The sequence below is a fragment of the Protomyctophum bolini genome (assembly GCF_963924005.1).
Source record: "Protomyctophum bolini genome assembly, chromosome: 6".
NCBI lineage: Eukaryota > Metazoa > Chordata > Actinopteri > Myctophiformes > Myctophidae > Protomyctophum > Protomyctophum bolini.
Window position 1 is genome coordinate 31,268,061 of NC_137867.1, and position 18,587 is coordinate 31,286,647.

The 18,587-nt window shown below is 43.0% G+C and overlaps 1 protein-coding gene across 1 annotated transcript in view; it reads left to right on the forward strand.

Moving 5' to 3' along the window:
- Positions 1-18,587, forward strand: part of aak1a (AP2 associated kinase 1a) — a 34,655-nt gene that overhangs the window by 9,022 nt on the left and 7,046 nt on the right. The window contains exons 3-19 of the mRNA XM_080765050.1: positions 590-698; positions 2,856-2,998; positions 3,124-3,245; positions 3,335-3,416; positions 3,570-3,702; positions 4,105-4,208; positions 5,584-5,663; positions 5,746-5,909; positions 8,192-8,373; positions 9,548-9,793; positions 10,389-10,576; positions 10,885-11,078; positions 11,165-11,230; positions 11,719-11,814; positions 14,705-14,806; positions 15,534-15,686; positions 16,053-16,142. Of these exons, the coding sequence (XP_080621176.1) occupies positions 590-698; positions 2,856-2,998; positions 3,124-3,245; positions 3,335-3,416; positions 3,570-3,702; positions 4,105-4,208; positions 5,584-5,663; positions 5,746-5,909; positions 8,192-8,373; positions 9,548-9,793; positions 10,389-10,576; positions 10,885-11,078; positions 11,165-11,230; positions 11,719-11,814; positions 14,705-14,806; positions 15,534-15,686; positions 16,053-16,142 (2,254 nt within the window). The remainder of the gene's footprint in view (positions 1-589; positions 699-2,855; positions 2,999-3,123; positions 3,246-3,334; positions 3,417-3,569; positions 3,703-4,104; positions 4,209-5,583; positions 5,664-5,745; positions 5,910-8,191; positions 8,374-9,547; positions 9,794-10,388; positions 10,577-10,884; positions 11,079-11,164; positions 11,231-11,718; positions 11,815-14,704; positions 14,807-15,533; positions 15,687-16,052; positions 16,143-18,587) is intronic.

Here is an 18,587-nt window from a genome sequence, read left to right on the forward strand (position 1 = left end):
TTGAAAAATTCGAAGAACGACTGACATTTTTAGAATCTGATCTCAGGTCAGAATGGGTTAATCAGACCAGTGTGTGTCCCGTGGAAACCTCGTATGAATCTGATCTCAGGTCAGAATGGGTTAATAAAAAGACTTGAGACTTAGCTAGTCCCAGGTCTTCTGCCAATCCCCACTAAGAAAACGCAGGAAGCGTGAAGGAGCGCAAGGACAGATAGTGAGTCATTTTCTCTCGACATGCCACTGAAAATGTTGAGCCGACACTTTTCAAGCTGAACCCCCTCACCCGTCGACTTCCTAACTGAAGGCCTTACTGTAAGGGAAGCTAAGCAGTTTCCTTGAGGCACACCCTGGGGGGAGGGGGGCAGGGGGGCATGACTATTACAGGATGGTTATCATTATTACTTCCAGTCCTTTCGGCATGAACCCAACAGTCCTGTACTGACCAATGAGCCAAAATGAGCTGAGCACACATGGATGTATTTAGTCCGTTTCTTAGCCGCATTTGTTAGGATAAAAAACAAAAAAAGTCCTTGAAAGATATATTCTCATTATCTGTTATGTTAACCCATTTGCATGTTTGTTTACACAGAGAGACTTGGTGGGCCACAAAAACATAGTTGGTTTCCTGGACTCCAGCATAACTGCAGTTGGTGCAGGCGATGTGTGGGAAGTCCTTATCCTAATGGACTTCTGCCGAGGTAATTTTAACTACAAAATGTATTTTTGCCATTCTCAGAAATATTATATTTATAATTTCATTTTTCATACTTCCGACCTTCTAATATGTTTATTTAAAATATAGTGGATGTTATTCTAGTTCACTGCTTTCTGCTGCCCATCCATCTGACGGCCATCCTCGTAATGTCTTGCAACAGGTTCCCCATAGAGAAAAAGTAATTTGCAATCTAGCTGATTGCTTATGCTATATGAAAAAGTTGAAGATGACATACATTTTTCCCTTCATTGTCAATATAAGTAGCTCTCTCTCTGCCCCTTTCTCTCTCTGCTCCCCTCTCTCCCCCACTCCCTACCCCTCTCTCCCTCTTTATCTCCCGCATATATATTGGCTCATGTGGCACACCTGTTATGCGATGCTCAGCCAATCACAGTGCAGAATGACAGACCTCAAAGACTTCAAGACACAATTGACCATGAAATATTACTAGGAAAAATGCAGAGATATGGAATTAGGGGAGTTGCCCTCTCTTGGCTAGACAGCTATCTCAAAGACCGGATGCAATATGTCCATGTTAATGGAGTTGACTCAGAAACCCTGCAAGCAACATTCGAAGTCCCTCAAGGCTCTGTTCTAGGACCAAAACTTTTCATACTTTATATTAATGATATATGTGAAGCCTTGCAAAACATGCACTGTGTTTTATTTGCAGATGACACCAGTCTGTACTCTTCAGGAGCAGACCTTGGATAGCTCCTGCATCTAGTGGAAAATGACTTTAAACTTTAAAAAAGTGGTTTGACTTAAATAAACTATCATTAAACATCAGCAAAACTAAATTCATTATATTTGGCAATAAAAACATTAATTCTCCAATCAGATTAACCATAAACGACATTGAACTAGAGCAAACAAATCAAACAAAATTCCTAGGTATAATCCTTGATAACACACTCACTTGGAAACCACATTGATATTCTAAAAAGAAAACTGTCTAAAATAATTTCAATATTACATAAAATTAAAGTTTTTTTAATATTAAAAATTATTAATAAAAAATCACTTCAACCACTGTACAGATCATTACTGCTACCATATTTGACATACTGTGTGGAAGTCTGGGGGAATACATACAAAACAATATTACATCCCATTTTTATACTACAAGAAAAAGCAATAAGAATTGTCAATCTGTCAGATTACTGCACACCAACCAACTCGCTATTCATAGAAAACCACACATTGAAATTACAAGATCTAGTCAACCTCAACTCCACCGCAATAATGTACAAGGCCTAAAATGAAACACTCCCAAGCTGCATGCAGGAGTTGTTCAAGCCAAGAGAGGGCAATTATGAACTCCATTCTACTTTATATATATTATGATAAGGTGGGCAATATAAGCCTCTTTAAGCTCATTTGCTTTGTTGCGAACGCAGTGAGCACTTACTATGAGACCTAGCAGATCATGTCTGTCTGTGTGTCTGTGTGTCTGTCTGTCTGTCTGTCCCGCTATCCAAATATGGAGTGTGTTGCATCAGCAATCACTCAGCTCCATATATGGGCACAAAAGGGGCCAGGTCCACTTAGCTCCATATATGGGCACAAAAGGGGCCAGGTCCTCATATACAGTAACAGCGGGACAGACACACGGACAGACAGACATGATCTGCAGGGTCTCAGCTGCGTTCGCTTCCCGCGTTTGCGCGTCTTACTGGTATTTTTCATGCTCATTTGCTTTGTTTAGACATAAACTGTGTATTTCTAATCTATTCTATTTTATATATATACATTTCTTTATGATAAGCTTCGGCTTCAGCCCTAACCTTTTCGGCCAAATAGTCACCTTGTTGACTAAGTTGTAGGCTACTGTATGCCTATCAACTGTATTGTTTTTAACAAATGACCGAAATAAAAAATAAACTACCGGTAACTAACTTTAGTTTTTTTTAATAAACTAACCTTCCAGCCAATCACAGCACAGTATCTGCAGACTCAAATTTCATCTTACATTTTTGAGGACGCAACATTTAAAATGATTAGTTGATTATTTAATCATCTAGTATCTGTCTTTCTTTGTATGGATTACAACAGGATGCTCTCTGTAATGGTCTTTTCTTTGTCCTTGAATGTCAGCCAGCCATTGTGGATGCCAAGATGACCTTTGTGTTTTGTGCAGGAGGACAGGTCGTAAACCAGATGAACCAGCGGCTGCAGACAGGCTTTACAGAAGCCGAGGTTCTGCAGATCTTCTGTGACACTTGTGAGGCTTTGTCCCGCCTTCACCAGTGCAAGACTCCAATCGTACATCGAGACCTGAAGGCATGTCCTCAATACTGAACGCTGAAAGAGCATGATGTAATATCTGATTTCACACCATGTTAACTATTTTGAATTTGAAGTTCCAGTCTTGTCCTGACTTGTCATTTCATATGTTCTGTGTACAGGTAGAAAACATCCTGCTGCATGACCGAGGACACTACGTACTCTGTGACTTCGGTAGTGCCACAAATCGCTTCCAGAACCCCCAGACAGAGGGAGTACCAGTGGTGGAGGAGGAAATCAAGAAGTAGGTAGCTTCCCCCGCCCCCCGACCAACACCAAGATTAAACATACAAAGTACTACAATAGATTGCCTTTGTCTCTTCTGTCACTCAGGTACACTACTCTGTCATATCGTGCTCCTGAGATGGTCAATCTCTATGGTGGGAAGGTCATCACTACCAAGGCAGACATTTGGGTGCGATGGGCTGTTTTCATGACTGTTACAATTGCAATCCTACGCTGTGCCCACAGAATTATATTCCCACAAATTGTGTTAGCAAATACCCACTTCCTGGTGTCCAATTCAAGGTTATGTGTGTTGATAATATCCTCTTTCTTGTCTACCCAGGCCATGGGATGCCTGCTTTATAAACTGTGCTACTTTACACTACCATTTGGGGAGAGCCAAGTGGCTATCTGTGATGGCAGCTTCACCATCCCCGATAACTCACGCTACTCCCAGGACATGCACTGCCTCATCAGTAAGTAAACTTCACCACATACAAAATGATCAAGGACCAATTTTGGGGTGTGTGTGTGTGCGCGCGCAATGGTGATTTTCTTTCAGCACCACGTTCCGTACCTGCGTGTCACTTTTTTTTGGTACCATGGCGTGGTACTGCATTCTACGAGCATGACACCTGTGTGTGTGTGTGTGTCGGTGTGTGTGTGTGTGTGTGCTAGTCTTGGGCCAATATTTGATTATATTCCACAATACTGCCTTAATAACACAATATCTCAGTGATATTGTGATATTTTACAGGTCTACATCATGATCATGATATTACATTTTGGATATTGGCTCAGCCTAGTGTGTACTGTCAGTTAATTAAATGAGACATTTTTAGTGTCTATATCTAAATTATCCTTTGTTGTTGCCTCAGGATACATGCTGGAACCCGACCCTGACAAGAGACCAGATATCTACCAAGTATCCTATTTTGCCTTTAAGCTGGCTAGGCGAGAGTGTCCAGTCCAAAATGTACATGTAAGTCACTATCATCTGGTGTTAAGCAGCTGCTGATGGACTAAATCTCTGTTTTTGCACTGCGAAGCCTGGCACAGCATTGTGCATACAGTGGCTTTAAATGCATATCATTGCTCCACAAAATGAAAACATTAGTCCATAACAAAATGCCATAGTATAGTAGCCAAGCTTTTTAGGCTTTTGACAGTTGGCTGCCTTCCATTAGTTAGGCCCCTTTTGTAATGTATTGACAAAGCAATGTCAGCACCCAGTCCTCTGAGTCAGCACTTCTCCAACCTCATCCACAAAGCAGCCTTCGTGGAATATGCAAAATCAGTCAATGCAGTGAGGCTCAGATGATTTCTATCACCTTTCTCACAGATTGTTTACAAATTTTATTTACTCATCATAGATTTAATCATTTATTGCAACAAATGTAATAGTTATACTTGGCACGGTAACCGGAATCCTCGCACAATTAGCGCCGGGATTTCTTTCAAAATAACAGCTCGGGTGCCGCGCAGATATGTCCGCTTTTACTCTGTAAGCCCCCCCCCCCCCCTTCCGTTCCGGACTAAAACCGGGAGAAATATTTTTGCTTGCTTACCTCGCTATCATTACGATAAAGTCGCTGAATAATCCCTCACGTTCATATTTTGAACGAGAGGCAAAGTCAGAAATGAAGAGCTTAGTATATCCATCTGGTCAAAACCACAGAGAGCTCCCTAGATTAGGAGATACGAGGCATTCTTTCTGAGCTGTCTACAGGGAAGTGAACGGCAAAGCGCATGCGCAAAGAGCAAGGAGTATGGTGCAGAAGGAGAGGCCAACCCCCCCAAAAAAGAAAATAAATCTGAATATTTTTCTCTCGTTTGATGAAAATGCGCTACTAGCAATCCGTCGGTTGGATTAGCTATGACGTTTCCACACGCCCTACATCTAAATGGGTTAAACACGCTCGTCCTATTTTTTTCCCGCCAACTGATCGGTAGGGCGGTTCTTGTATTCTTGCATTTGTTTTTTTGCGAATATGGTAGAAATATATTTGGAGTTAGGCATAGTTTTACTGGGTTAAGTTTAGGAATGGGCAGAGACGTAGAGTTCTTATAATTGCCCCACCCGAACTAGCCAAGCACCATGCTAAGCTAAGGGAGCACAATGCGAGAGTGGACCCAAAGCTGTGAACTTTAACATTAGAGCAAGGCAAGGACTCTGAATTAGAAAGGATGGGGTCAGTGGTGGAGGCAAAGCTTTGCCAGCAGAAGCATTGGTGTAGAGATCAAGGAGCCATATTTAAATGCTTCAGCTTCTTTTGAGAATGGGCTATGACTGAAGCATATAAATAAAAATCTCCCATGGCCTGCATGAACTAACCTGATGCTTCATTTATTCTTAGACTTTGGCCATTCCTGCAAAGCTCCCTGAGCCCATCAGAACCAGTGAAGCTGTGGCCAAAAAGAGTCAAACCAAAGCCAGGTGACTGAAGCGCAGAGCATTTGAGAGTGTACTGTAGTGATCCATGAGTGTGACTTAACAACTGATCTTTCCCCTCTATCAGGCTCACAGACCCCATTCGCACCCTGGAAACCTCAATTGCACCTCGGCAGCGCCCCAAGGCGGGGCAGGCCCAGCCACAGCCTATATCAGGCATTCTACCCATACAGCCCACCCTCACTCCACGTAAGAGGCCTAATGTGGCTGCAGGAGGGTGCCAGCCTATAGGTATGTACAACTTGTTACTACCTCTGTGTTTTAGCCAGATTTGGGATCATTGAAGCTCCACTTTGGGGTTATTTGAATGAATACATATACATATTTACATACTTTATTTACATTTACATATTTTATCCATTTAAATTGTGTGAGGTATAGTTTAATCAATGTATACTCCATTGCTACACGTTGTTAGCTTGAATTCCACGGATGGCGCCAATCTCACAGGAGCGGGTGGAAATTGCTGTAAAAAATAAAATCAGGCCCGTCTGAACTTGTGTGTGTGTGTGTGGCTGCTGTACTTTATACCTCATACTAAGCATTAAAGTATGAGGTATAAAGTACAGCAGCCTTGTATTCCTAAAACAGAAAGATTGGGTATTGACTGACGTTATGTATCTTTCAGGACCTTTCACTGCTTTGTCTCAACCCTTACTATTTTACTATTTTTTTATGTTGCCACTACTGTTGGAGCAGCCATAAACTACACAGGTTCATCCCGATGTTCTGGGCATCTTTGTAATGTTAGTGTTAGTATAAAGCAGGTAAAAGAGTGACGTTTGAGGCAGACTAACATCAGTCACTTTTCCATTCACTGTAGTAGAAGGAGGTGCGGGGAAACCGCAGATATGTCGTCTCCGCCTACAGGAAATACGTTGCCTGCGACCATGAGACCCGTTTCTGAATCGGTCTATAGGAGTGGCTAGCACTACTCAAAAAGAAACCTGCTGGTCACTGAAAAACCCACACCATCCCGCAAAGAAAACGGATATAGCGCACCTGAAGCATGTCTGGTCGTGATTTACTTTAGCTTATGAACACATTAATCTTATGGCTAAATGCAGAGACTTTAAAATATTGTTCCCAAAACGTATGTAGACTATGTACAAATGCATCTATTTAATAACCAAGCAGTAAGTCTAGCCGAGCCCACTGTATCTCTGTCCGTGGTGCTGTAATGGCTGTATCTGTCTTTCATATAAACGGGATAATAACCTGTTTTGTTTACACCTGCAACAAGCGTGCCGTCATTGTGCATATGGTGCGTCCATTATGCCCGGCTGTACTGTATATTTATAGATCTCTTAATTCATTACAGAATATACACAATGCTTTGGCGGTTTTATTTTATTATTTATTTATCCTTTTATTGGGAAACTAAAGATAAGAGTGAAAACAGTCTTGAAAAACGTGTTCATGATTGGGGTGTTTAAGAAAAGGATACCAAAGTATTCTTGTTTGGTGTTGTAATTGCGTACTTGAGCAATGCTGTCCACTTAACTCTTAACCGTCGCAAAAGAACACAAACTCAAAGTTGTTTGCTGCTCGTGTTTTGCTGTCTCTCATTCATTTTTGTGTTTCCGCTTGTAATGTTTTGCAAGTGCGGTATTATGCGGGACCAAACCGCACTTACATTTTTGTTGAGGGCAGGAGAGGCGGACAGAAATGAACTGCGGGTGGTACGAAATGAAACCAGGAGGTTGCAGGCGGGAATGGTTGAAAATTCAGCGGGGTCAGGCGTGCAGTGCCGTGCACAGTATTTAGAAAACAGTCCCTCACAGGGCTCTAGATCAACCCTTTAAGAGTTTAAGGTGTTCTTTTTTTTAATGTTTTTGTTGTGGCTTTCGCCTTTATTTTGTATTTTTTTTTATAGAGGGACAGATACTAGGCTGACAGGACATGGGGAGAGAGATTGGGGGGGGGGGGTGACATGCAGTAATGGTCATCGGGATCGGGAGTCGAACCCGCGGTACACTGCTAGACTGGATTGCCAGCCAAGGTGTCTGGACCGCTGAGCTACGGTCCAGGCCAGTTTAAGGTGTTAAGGGATGTTATGAACCTGTATGCAGGGAGGTGTGTCAGCTAATACCCTTCTTCTCTTTATGCTGGTGACACCATTCTCATAGTAGCTGACATCCTGTATTGAGCGTATTGAACAGTTCAGGTCTTCAGCTGACATAACAAGGCCTTATATTCCTAGTGGTTCAGTTTGCCCATTATTAAAAGGCTGTCTATTATCAAGGCTTCTGACATTCACTGTCTCTTGCCCTTGTCTGTGGCTAGCCAGGCTGCAAACGCATGGTGCTTCCCCCCCTGCCTTTTTGTGCAGTCCACAATGCAGAGAAGCTTGCAGCACATTTTTCACCAAAAACCTGAGGCACAAAAATGGCACCCTGCAATGCAAACGCAGCCATCAAAAACCTTCATTCTCATTGATAACAATTACTGATAAAAACGCATCAGATTTTTGTTTTTGTCTAACAATGTTTTTAATCATCTCTTCTTTCCAGGTGTCGGAATCGGTGTCCCGCCTCCGGCTGCCGCTGCTGTACAGCCTGCTCAACAGGCTCCATCCTCTGCTGCTCAGGCCACACCTCAGCCAGCTCAGGCCACACCTCAGCATCAGCAGATGTTTATGAAACAGCAGCAGGCTGGAGCTTTCTTCAGCCCACAACAACAGAGCAGCCAGCAGGTAGACACACCAGCAGGGCATACAGTTTTGTTGAATACAAACATTCATTGCTATTTGAACCTGTGGGTGTGTGAGTGAAAATGCCCTTAATAAAACAACGGCAGAGCTTTCTTTGTTTTCTAGAGCACACCTACATTGCACCGCCAAAATGACTGATGGGAACTCCTTATATGGGGTCCGCCCCAAGCCCCCAGAGCGGCTAGCCGCATTTAGGCCTAGTAAACCCTGCGCACCTGGGGTTTAAACTTCTTAAACCCCAGGGGGGTCCAGGAGGGACCAGCCCCATTTTCCCGCTGAGAGCTGTTCATGAGGTGGACAGCCGGCGGGGGATTGGGGCTTAAGAGAGCGCTCGCATTACGATCAGAACCAAAAGTGGGTTGGCAAATGCGGAAGTAGAGCGTTCTTCCAGGTGCTTTAAAATGCCACTGAGCAACTTCCATTGAAATGAATAGCAGGGTTACCTTGTGAGATCAGTCAACGGATTAAACACTAAATAATGAAAGAGACATGGAGACAGAAAAATTACCGTTTCAGGCAATTATATTGAAATTCTTTATTTGGGAATACCCCTTGAGATACAGTATCTCGTTTTCGAGCGGTTCCTCAAGGCATTTAATATGCATTATGCACCATAAACCATTATGTGGTTTTCTCCTGAGTTGAATTATTGGCATAACTACCAATAACAATATCCATTCATCTTTGACCTAACAATGACCAATGATGAGTTTTTCTCCCCTTTTGATATTTTTCTTGTTTATGTCCCATTTTTTGTTTTGGGACACATTCTACATATATATTTTTTATTTGAGGGCAGGTTTAATGTTTGTTTTTAGTTCAATATTTGTTTTAAAAATGCCATTGACAATAAAGAGAATTTAATGTTTGTTTTGACACCGTTTGTTTTACATCATCTAATCATAGCAACATGAGTTAGAGCTGCTGCCATACCGAATTCTCTCCTCGATGTTGTAAGATGATAAGAGCGCCCCTCACTTCACACGGGTGTGATATTTTTAATACTACTGTAGGTTCAGCATAGTTCAAGGAATACATGGATTAAAAATAATAAATATAGCAGCTCTATATATTGGAGGTGTATTATGTTACTATAAACTGGAGGTGAGTTGTGCCATCATTGTTGGTTGTGTGTGGTATTCCCGTGTATCATCAGTTGGTGCAGAACCTCCATCACCGCCATCAACAGCTGCAGCAGCAGACAACCTCTCAGGAGTCAGGGCCTCCTCTACCGTTCACTTTTAAGCCCGTTCCTGCAGCTGCTACCCTGCAGCTGCACCACCATGACCAGCAGCCAGCCTGCCCTGCAGTGGTCATGGTCTCTGAAATCGCTGCACCCCATTTGACTCCCATCCCTGAGTCTGTGCCCGTTGTTTACCATGCAGCCGACCCAGAGGCCATGGTAACCTTTCCTTCGTTACGCCTCTCACTGCCGTTTGCTGCTTGATGGATGAGGGTTGCTTACTGGCTCTTCTCCTCTATTTAATGTACTCCATCTTCCCTTGCACTTGGAGTCATTTTGTATAGCATAATCACTTTCTTGGGTCATGCTCCTTGCTGTGATTTACTGTCTGTGAGTCATAAAGATGTCCTTGTTGCAATGATGTGAAATCAAATCCTTTGAAGACATATACATGCCTTTTGGGTAGCAACTAATCCATTCTTTTTTGGTTGACTATACTGTAGAGATACATATGGTATAATGAAAACCCTGTAGTCTCCATGATTAATTACTTAACCAGCATTGAATCATCATCCTTTTCCAGTTCTGTATGTCCTGTGTATTTTTGCTCCTCTCTCTACCGTGTTCATTACCCTGATTACTGAGGGAATTAATAAGCTGTCATCTTTAGAATCAAAATCGATCTTTTCTTTTGTGATCCTCTTTTCAGATATTTTTTTCCTTTTTTCTTTTTTTCTCTGGGATGTGGTGGATGTACCTTTTTGTAGAGCACAACCCACGATTTGTGCTTTGTCATTTCACCTCCCCCTTGCAGACCTCTGGACCAGCAATGCACAAAGTGGGCTCCCTGACACCACCCTCATCCCCAAAGATGGTCGCAAAGAGTGGCCACAGGCGCATCCTGAGCGATGTCACCCACAGTGCTGTGTTTGGGGTCCCGGTTAGCAAGTCGACCCAGCTCCTCCAGTCGGCTGCAGCGGAGGCTAGCCTCAACAAGTCCAAGTGGGTGGAATTAACTCCTCTTTGACCATCTGAGGGATCAGTGGTTCATTCAGGGCAATAAACAGCCCATTCATGAGGCCGATAATCTCAAAGGAGAATAAATGAGCCTTTTACGGCCCTGTGGGTTCGGCACAGGAAGAATCACTTCATTCAGTCTACAAATAACTCAGTGGGCTATTGACTCAGTCTTATTAGCATACATCAGCATCTCTGTTTATACGCATGTAGCATTGACTGAGATAGATGCCTGCTGATCCGTTGTATGTTTTTTGGGGGAGGCTGTTTATGGATGTGTATTTTGTCCACAGATCAGCCAGCACCACCCCATCCGGCTCTCCCTGCTCCTCCCAGCAGAGTGTCTACCAGCCAGGTGAGGGTGGTGCCCCTTCAGCCCCTCAGGGCACCAGTGTACAACCCAGCTGGAACCCCTTCGGGGACGACAATTTCTCTAAACTTACGGCAGAGGAACTGCTCAACAAGGACTTTGCGAAGTTGTCTGAGAGTAAGACCAGCACGTTCAGTGTATATATTGTAACATTGGCAGAAGGATGTGTAGTACTACTAAATTACTACTTCCTTTTATTGCAGCTAACCCAGGAGAGAAGGGCACAGGCTCCATTGAGGACCTCATTCCAGGGCTCCAAGCGTTCCCAGGTAAAGTTCACATATCAGTGTTCTTTTTCTCAATGATTAAATGTACCTTCCCAGAGCGACATTACAGTCAATGCATTCAGCTTTTACATTTCTTCTTCCCTGCTCTGCATGACTTGCATTCTTCTATGAAGGGTGTGTTAACTCATGTCAAGTAGATTTAACTATCTTTGAACCTGTTTGACTGTTACAGCATGGCCCATGGCAAGAGGGTCATGCTGTGTGTTGTTCTCTAGCTTGTTTTGGTTTGTTAATAAGCTCCTACACAATACAATCATCACTGGTACTTTATCCATTTGTAACTCCAAGTGTCCAAATGGTTCCATTTGTACACTCTCGGAGTTAAATGACTAAAGATTTTACAGTGTATTGTTTTCATAAACCTCAGCTTACGTCCACTCCAATGTCCCACCATCCGTCCTTCTATTTGCTTATGTTGTCCCACTGTCCTTTCTCACAACCATTGTGTCTCTCTTTGCTGAAATATTAAGCGGAAAGATCGGCAGACATCCTCGGTTTGGATGCAGGTTCAGCGTTGCTGAGCGTCTCGGACCCCTTTAATGCCCTCTCCCTCTCCGACAGTCCAGGTAAACATTTTTATCTCTGCATTGGAGCATTATATACCATGGGCTCCATCTTGCGCCACCCTTATCCCTTATCCCTAAACGTATTTGCCATTTTTTACTAAAAAAATTGTTCAACTACCTGATCTACATCGAGACATTGTGAGCTTGTAGATCGGCTATTTGAACTATTTTAAAGGGTTTTTTTTTAAATTAGTTCAGGGATAAGGGTTATGGGGTGGCGCAAGATATAGCTCTATGTCTATAGTTCTATACAACATTACACACCAAAATCCTTGGTGTTCATTTAACTCAAGTGTGTGCACTGCAAATGTACCCTTAGCCTTAAGGCTGCATTTGGTTATATTTGTGCACTGCCTAAGTTATGAATGGATAAATGAATGAACACTGAGGATTTTACCATTTCCAAGTCACATCTATACTTTACTGTGAAATTACATGTTACTACCATCACAGTACATTTAGTTATGGATGGCTCTAGTGGAAATTGTACACTTAGTGTTTAGGCTCCTGAGCAGATATTTATTTTTATTCTATTGGTTTCCTGGAAATCGTCACGTTAGCTTTATAGGTATTGGTATTTACCCTTTTCTTCCTAACCTGTGGACATAGTAGGCCGTATCTGGGTGGTCCATTGTCTGTTCCTATGGATAAAGATGGTAGCTAACTACCACTAGATTGCAGTCATAGGTCCTTGCCTTTTGCGGTTGCCTAGTAACATCAAGGACACATTTTCCTTTGTTAATTGGATTGCGATACAGCCGGAGGTGTCTGCTATACCACTGCTGGTTACCGTTTGCCATTCTCAGATGTTTGCTAACTGAACACCGACCTGGCCTTTTTATGCTGTCGTCAGTTCTTAGCCTGTTAGCCTTCAACCTTTAGCCCTTCTGTGAGTGTGGGCTTTTATCTCTTACACACCACAGGTCTGCAGAAAGCACTTGTCTGTGTGTTCGCTCAGTCGGGACTGAACTGAGAGGATAACGTGTTAAGACCGTTACATAATCAGGGTGTAGTAAATCCTCTTCCCTACGCTCTCACTCTTCTTTGTTTCTGTACGTACGTACACACAAACAAACACGTTAAAACATCTGCACCTGGAACACAGAGAGATTTGACCGTTCTCGGCACAGCTCTCTGTCCAGTGCTCATGTGCAGGAGTTGCCACAAGAAGTTAATGTAGATAAGGGACCAAACCACAAAGGGAATAAAACGTAATTCAATTTGTGTGAGAAAGTTGTAGCTTGGCGTTGTTCTAAATAATCCCTTCATGCTCTACAGAGTTTACAGGCAGAGAATTAGCTTTTGTCAGTGGGGATTTATAACATTTAATCATCGGCGTTGATTCTCGACCTGTCTTCCATTGTAAAAGGGGCAAAAGGTCACATCTGCTGTGTCATGTTCTGAGGCCACGCATTCCCTGCCTCAGGTCCTCTGTCCCCATTTCACCCCATAGCAGTCACTTGAGTAAGTATGAGATAAGTTACATAAAGAAGGAATTAACTGGTAATTAAACGCATGGTCTAGTGCACTTAACCTCATTCTTGATTATAACTTGGCCTCTTAGGTCGGTTTTCTGTCTCGTCTGAGATGCTGTGATCTGAGCTGATCATTATACTTTGCCTGTGTTAGTGTGTTGAAGGGGTTGGCACACTGTGCAAAAGCGACTTAACAAATATGTCGCCCTGTTGTCTGTGAGCAATTGTCCAAACTTGTCCACAACAAAAGTTGTGAGAGTTGGCATGTGGAATAGGGGTGGTGCAGTGGAGCTGTGTTTGTCTGGCTTGTTGTAGAGAAAGATATTCAGTGATTACATAATAAAATCCTCTGTGTTAATCTATTTATTTGTGATTGTCAGTGTGCGAATGGAGCCAAATGGCCCCATGGCACATTTGGTTCCAATTTGTACACTCCCAGAGTAAAATTAAAACTGAGGATTTCACTGTGTATGCGCTTGTTTGCTGAATCAAAACCACTGGAGAAACTAATGGTTTTCTGTTAAGTAGAATGTTTTTTTTTGGGATGTCTAGGTTTGAAATATTGCTGTTTTATAGGATAGCAGGGCTTTTTTGTGCCTTGGAAAGCATGGCATTTCACCCCACTAACTGCTTTGTTTGGATATCGCTGTGGTCTGCACAATTAGCTTAATTAACTTCACTCAACGCCCAAGCACATTGACATCAGTTTAATTTCCATAAAAAAAAGGGGAAAAAAGTATGTATTAATTTGTAATTTACAAACTCGCAATATCCAGTTTATTATCATTCTGTATTTTTAACCAAATACATTTACTAATATGATCTTGTGTTATGTGTAATACTGTCGCTTGCCTCAGGTATCATGCTAAGATTTCTTCTTTTTGCCTGAGTTTCAGGCTTTGTTTGTCTCTACTCCTATTCCAACATATCTATGCAAAATCCTTCCTCATCTCCTTTCCTCTCTTCCCTATCTATATCCTTGCCCCACCTTCCTTCCATCTCTCTTTCTCTCGCTCTCCCTCCGCACTCTGTCTGCCTCTCTCTCAATGGCTCATAGAGAAGCTGATTGAGGGACTGAAGTCCCCAGAGACTTCTCTGTTGCTCCCTGACCTCTTACCCCTGGCTGACCCCTTCAGCAGTTCTGTGGAGGGCTCCGGCAATGGTACAGGCAATGGCCCTAGAATCACCTGTTAAATCTGCATGCATCTGTCATACCTTGCTTTGCTTCTTCTCTCTTTCTCCATCTCTACATATGTACACAGTTATAACATTCTTGAAGTCAGAAGGGCCTATCGGGTAAAAGGAGTGAGGAATCTTATTAAGCTTTACATAATCACACAATAGTCTCCCTACTTACTCTTAAAGAATGTCAATACTTTATCTTAATTTATGTTTTCATTCCCTTGTTTATGTAGCGACGACAGACATGTGTGTGGACTCCCTGATTCCTGGCCTGGAGCCCCCCCAAGCCCAGCGACATGCTGGCCAATCAGAGTTCATCTCCACCAGCTTACCAGGTCAGTTTCTTGCACATTATCAGCAATGATCAAATACGAATTTAAATCTGTTTATTATAGCCATCTGAGGTTACGATCTTATCATCTTCTGTTGTTCCCCATTGTTTACACAAGGTTTTCACTCCAGCACCTTTACAGCAGAAATAGTTACTGTAATTTGTGGTTGACAGTATAAAAATGTCTTTCTTTGACACAGAATGGCGTCATAACCCAATTCAAATGACATACTGTATGATGTCACTGTTCTTATATGCAGCCAGCTGTGTTGTCTGGAGTGATTGACAGTGTCGCATAATTGCTGGGCCAAGTGTTTTCTTGAGAGTGAAACGTGCATTATTGGCAATGCTGACTTTGGAAAATATAACCATGGCCTAAATACTCCTGCAATGGTTGACTTTGGAAGACCGGCCAATAGATAACACAGGTTTTCCTGAGCATGTCTGTTGCCCATGAATTTGAACTTGTTTTTTGTCTTGCCAGGGTGGCCAGGTTTTTGCTCCTGTCCGTGTATCTGTGTTTGGCAACTTTGGCTGTCTGTATTATTATATTATTCCCCAAATCACCCTGCTGGCTGCATTGGTTGCCTTCTGCTGGCCCAGTGTAGGATGAGCCAACCCTGAATTAAGTGACTTACTAACTCTGTGCTCTCTCGTCTGCCTTTGTACTGTAACTTTCTTACCTTCCTAATTCTTCTGGTTTGGTCTGGCTTTGTTTCGTCCTCTCTCAGACCCTCTGGCTGGGGAGGATTCTCTGCTGGGCGATCTGTTATCACACCCTTCCACTCCTGGATCCCAGTCTGTCTCTGCTCTCCCTTCCTCATCCTGCTCCTGTCTGGATGAGCTGGCCTCTGTGTCACTGCCCCCAGGCCAGACAGCTTCTGGTAAGATCTTCTCTCTGCAGTACCTCACAGTGAGCCTTATGTCTCAGGTGTTTAGGCCAATGCATTCCAAACCAGACCAGACCAGACCACCAATCAATCTCCAAGGCTGTCTACAGAGTAGACGTGCACTTCGTCTAATGTGATATGTGATGAGTAGAGTACATCTAATGAGACCATAAACAGACCCTTGACTCATTTGTATAAAAGCCAAAAGCCACATAAAGTGCATGGCTTTTAAGCATTGGGACTGCCCTGGCTGCAACTATTTTGTTAGAAACTCCTTGCATCCTCCTTCCCTTTTGCTCTTTCTCTGGGCTGCATTTTATCTTCCCGCCTCCGCCTTTACTTCCTCTTCCTTCGCCGCAGACTCTGCTTTCCTCATGTCGGGTGGGGAGAAGGGCACTGAGGACGAGTTTGATCCCATTCCTGTGCTCATCTCCAAAACATCCAACCAAGGTAAGCAGGCTAGCGTAATACAGAGATGAGCACCTTCCCATTAGGCTTGGCTGATATCCCAAATTTGAGTCCTTGAGTCAACATATTGCGATATTCAATATCATCATCTGTGTGTGTGTGTGTGTGTGTGTGTGTGTGTGTGTGTGTGTGTGTGTGTGTGCGCGCACGCGCAATATATGTGATGTATTTATAACGTATCCATACAGCAGGAGTATTCAACTAGATTAGGTCGGGGGCCACAACTGTAGAATGATTGAGTGTGTGCACGAAGCGCGGCATTATTTGCATTCTACAAATGCATTTTGTGTTCAAACACAAAGATTTATGTAGGCTAATACATTTGTGAACAGTATGAGCACAAGGTGATATATGTCTATACAAGTATATGCTATACCTTAGAATAGACCTATTTGACAGAACGAGCGTCAACGAGCACTAGCTGAAAATACAAACACACACACACTCTCTGCAGAAGTCTGTCTAATTTCTCTCCAAAAGACTTTGAATATGATAGAATAAAATTTAGGATTACGTCTGTCAGTATGATAATCTAGCACTAGCAGTTTGAAAATTATGTCCCGCGGGCCGCCAGTTGAATTGCCCTGCCATACTATATGGTATCAAATATCGCAATGTTCGATTATTGGTCCAAGCCTACTTCCCACACCTGCTAAAGCCTAGGGTTAGAAGCCTCCCTCCTCAGGCAGCGCATCCGCCACATAAAGATGAATGATGAGCCCTTCATTCAGAAAGCGCTAACATCATCAGTGTTCATGCTGTGGCCATTGATGTGAAGCTGATGATGGGAGATGTCTTGGATGACATTACGGCTTTTCATCGACTCAAGCTCTCACATCAGTGAGCTCTCTCACATTCCCTTAGTTATTGCCAGTGTCACGCCGCCAGGGATCCTTCCACTTTGCACGTGTTTGGCTCTTGATCGTTTGTCTGACTATTTATAGCCAAAAATGGGATTGGACAAAGAATAGAATACAGCAATCGCCTTTCAAAGTTAGGATGTATACGTTCTTCTACTCTCTCCCTGAAATGATGCAGCTGTATTAAGATAACACCCAGCTTACTCTCTATCTCTGTCTTTCTCTTCCTTACCCCTGTTTGTCATATGCATCTTTCTGTTCATCATCCTGACCTCATCCTCATCAACTCTTCACCTTTACGGTCTATGTTAATATTACTTATTCTTTTGCTTGTTATTCACGCTCTTACACTCCCTTGGCATTTCCATGTCCATCTCTCTCTGTCTGTCTTTCTTTTCCTCTCTTTCTTGCACGTTTCAGGTGGTCACTCGCGCAGCAACAGTGGCAGTTCAGAGTCCAGCATCCCCAACATGGCCCGCTCTCTCCTGCTGGTGGATCAGCTCATCGACCTATAGGGGTTGTGGGAGAGAGGTCGAAGGGGCGGTGTGCAATCGTAACAAAGGGGGATAGAGATGGGGGAAGCAGAGGCACTTTGGTTTGATTTATACTTCATCGCACGACCCTTTTGATGAGTGTCATTCTGCAAAAATACGTACTTTTTGTTGAGCAAGTGTCGTACGATATTGTATAAATTTGCCTTTATTGTAGCACCTTACAAGGTGAAGCTGAGGAGCCAGCATAGATTGGTTCAGTGGAACCGCTCTCTTTATGTGCCTCCTTGGCTTCAACTCCATCTCAACTTGCCAGATAAGCTCATTTTCAAACATCGGGCTGGTCATTGACATTTCCACTATGGAAACAACAGTAAGGCGAATTTAGACTTTGTCGTACAACAAGTGTTTGACAAAACATTGGTATTTTTCAGTATTGAAAATACGTCATTTTTGTTGGCCCAATGGGTTGTGCAAAAAGGACTAAATTAACCTATATATTAACCCCTTGGCACTGCCTGTTTCTGTCCTGGCTGCTGCTTCTGTCCATGCTTTCCTCATACTGTCAATCATTGGGCTCATCCAGTGTGCTGCCATGGGGATCACCCTGCATTACATGTCCATATTATCTGGCTCAACCCCACTACATTGTGTTTGCTGTATTTGTATACGTATCAGGGTTGGCGCTTTACCCGTACAAACCACCTTTCGGCAAACTCATATGTGTCATGGGTCTGACTGTAGCATGATCAGTGCAATGCTTTAACCCTCCTGGATAATTTACTGCACTTCTTGCATTAGCTTAGAATATTAGCTTTGAACATGAGTAGTGAATGCCTTCAGGAGGCTAACTATGGACCAGGCAACAACACGCCCAGAGCGTGTTCAAAGTGAATTATCGCTATCGGCTGCTTGCATTGATTGGACTATGGCCATAAACTAGGAAGTGACCAATGCTATTGTTGTCATTCACTGCAACACTAGAACAAGGAATGTTCTGCTGCTTTTCAAATGGTTTGGATGAATGCAATCTCAATGCACACATGGAATCTGTGCCATTTATTGTTGTCAAATCA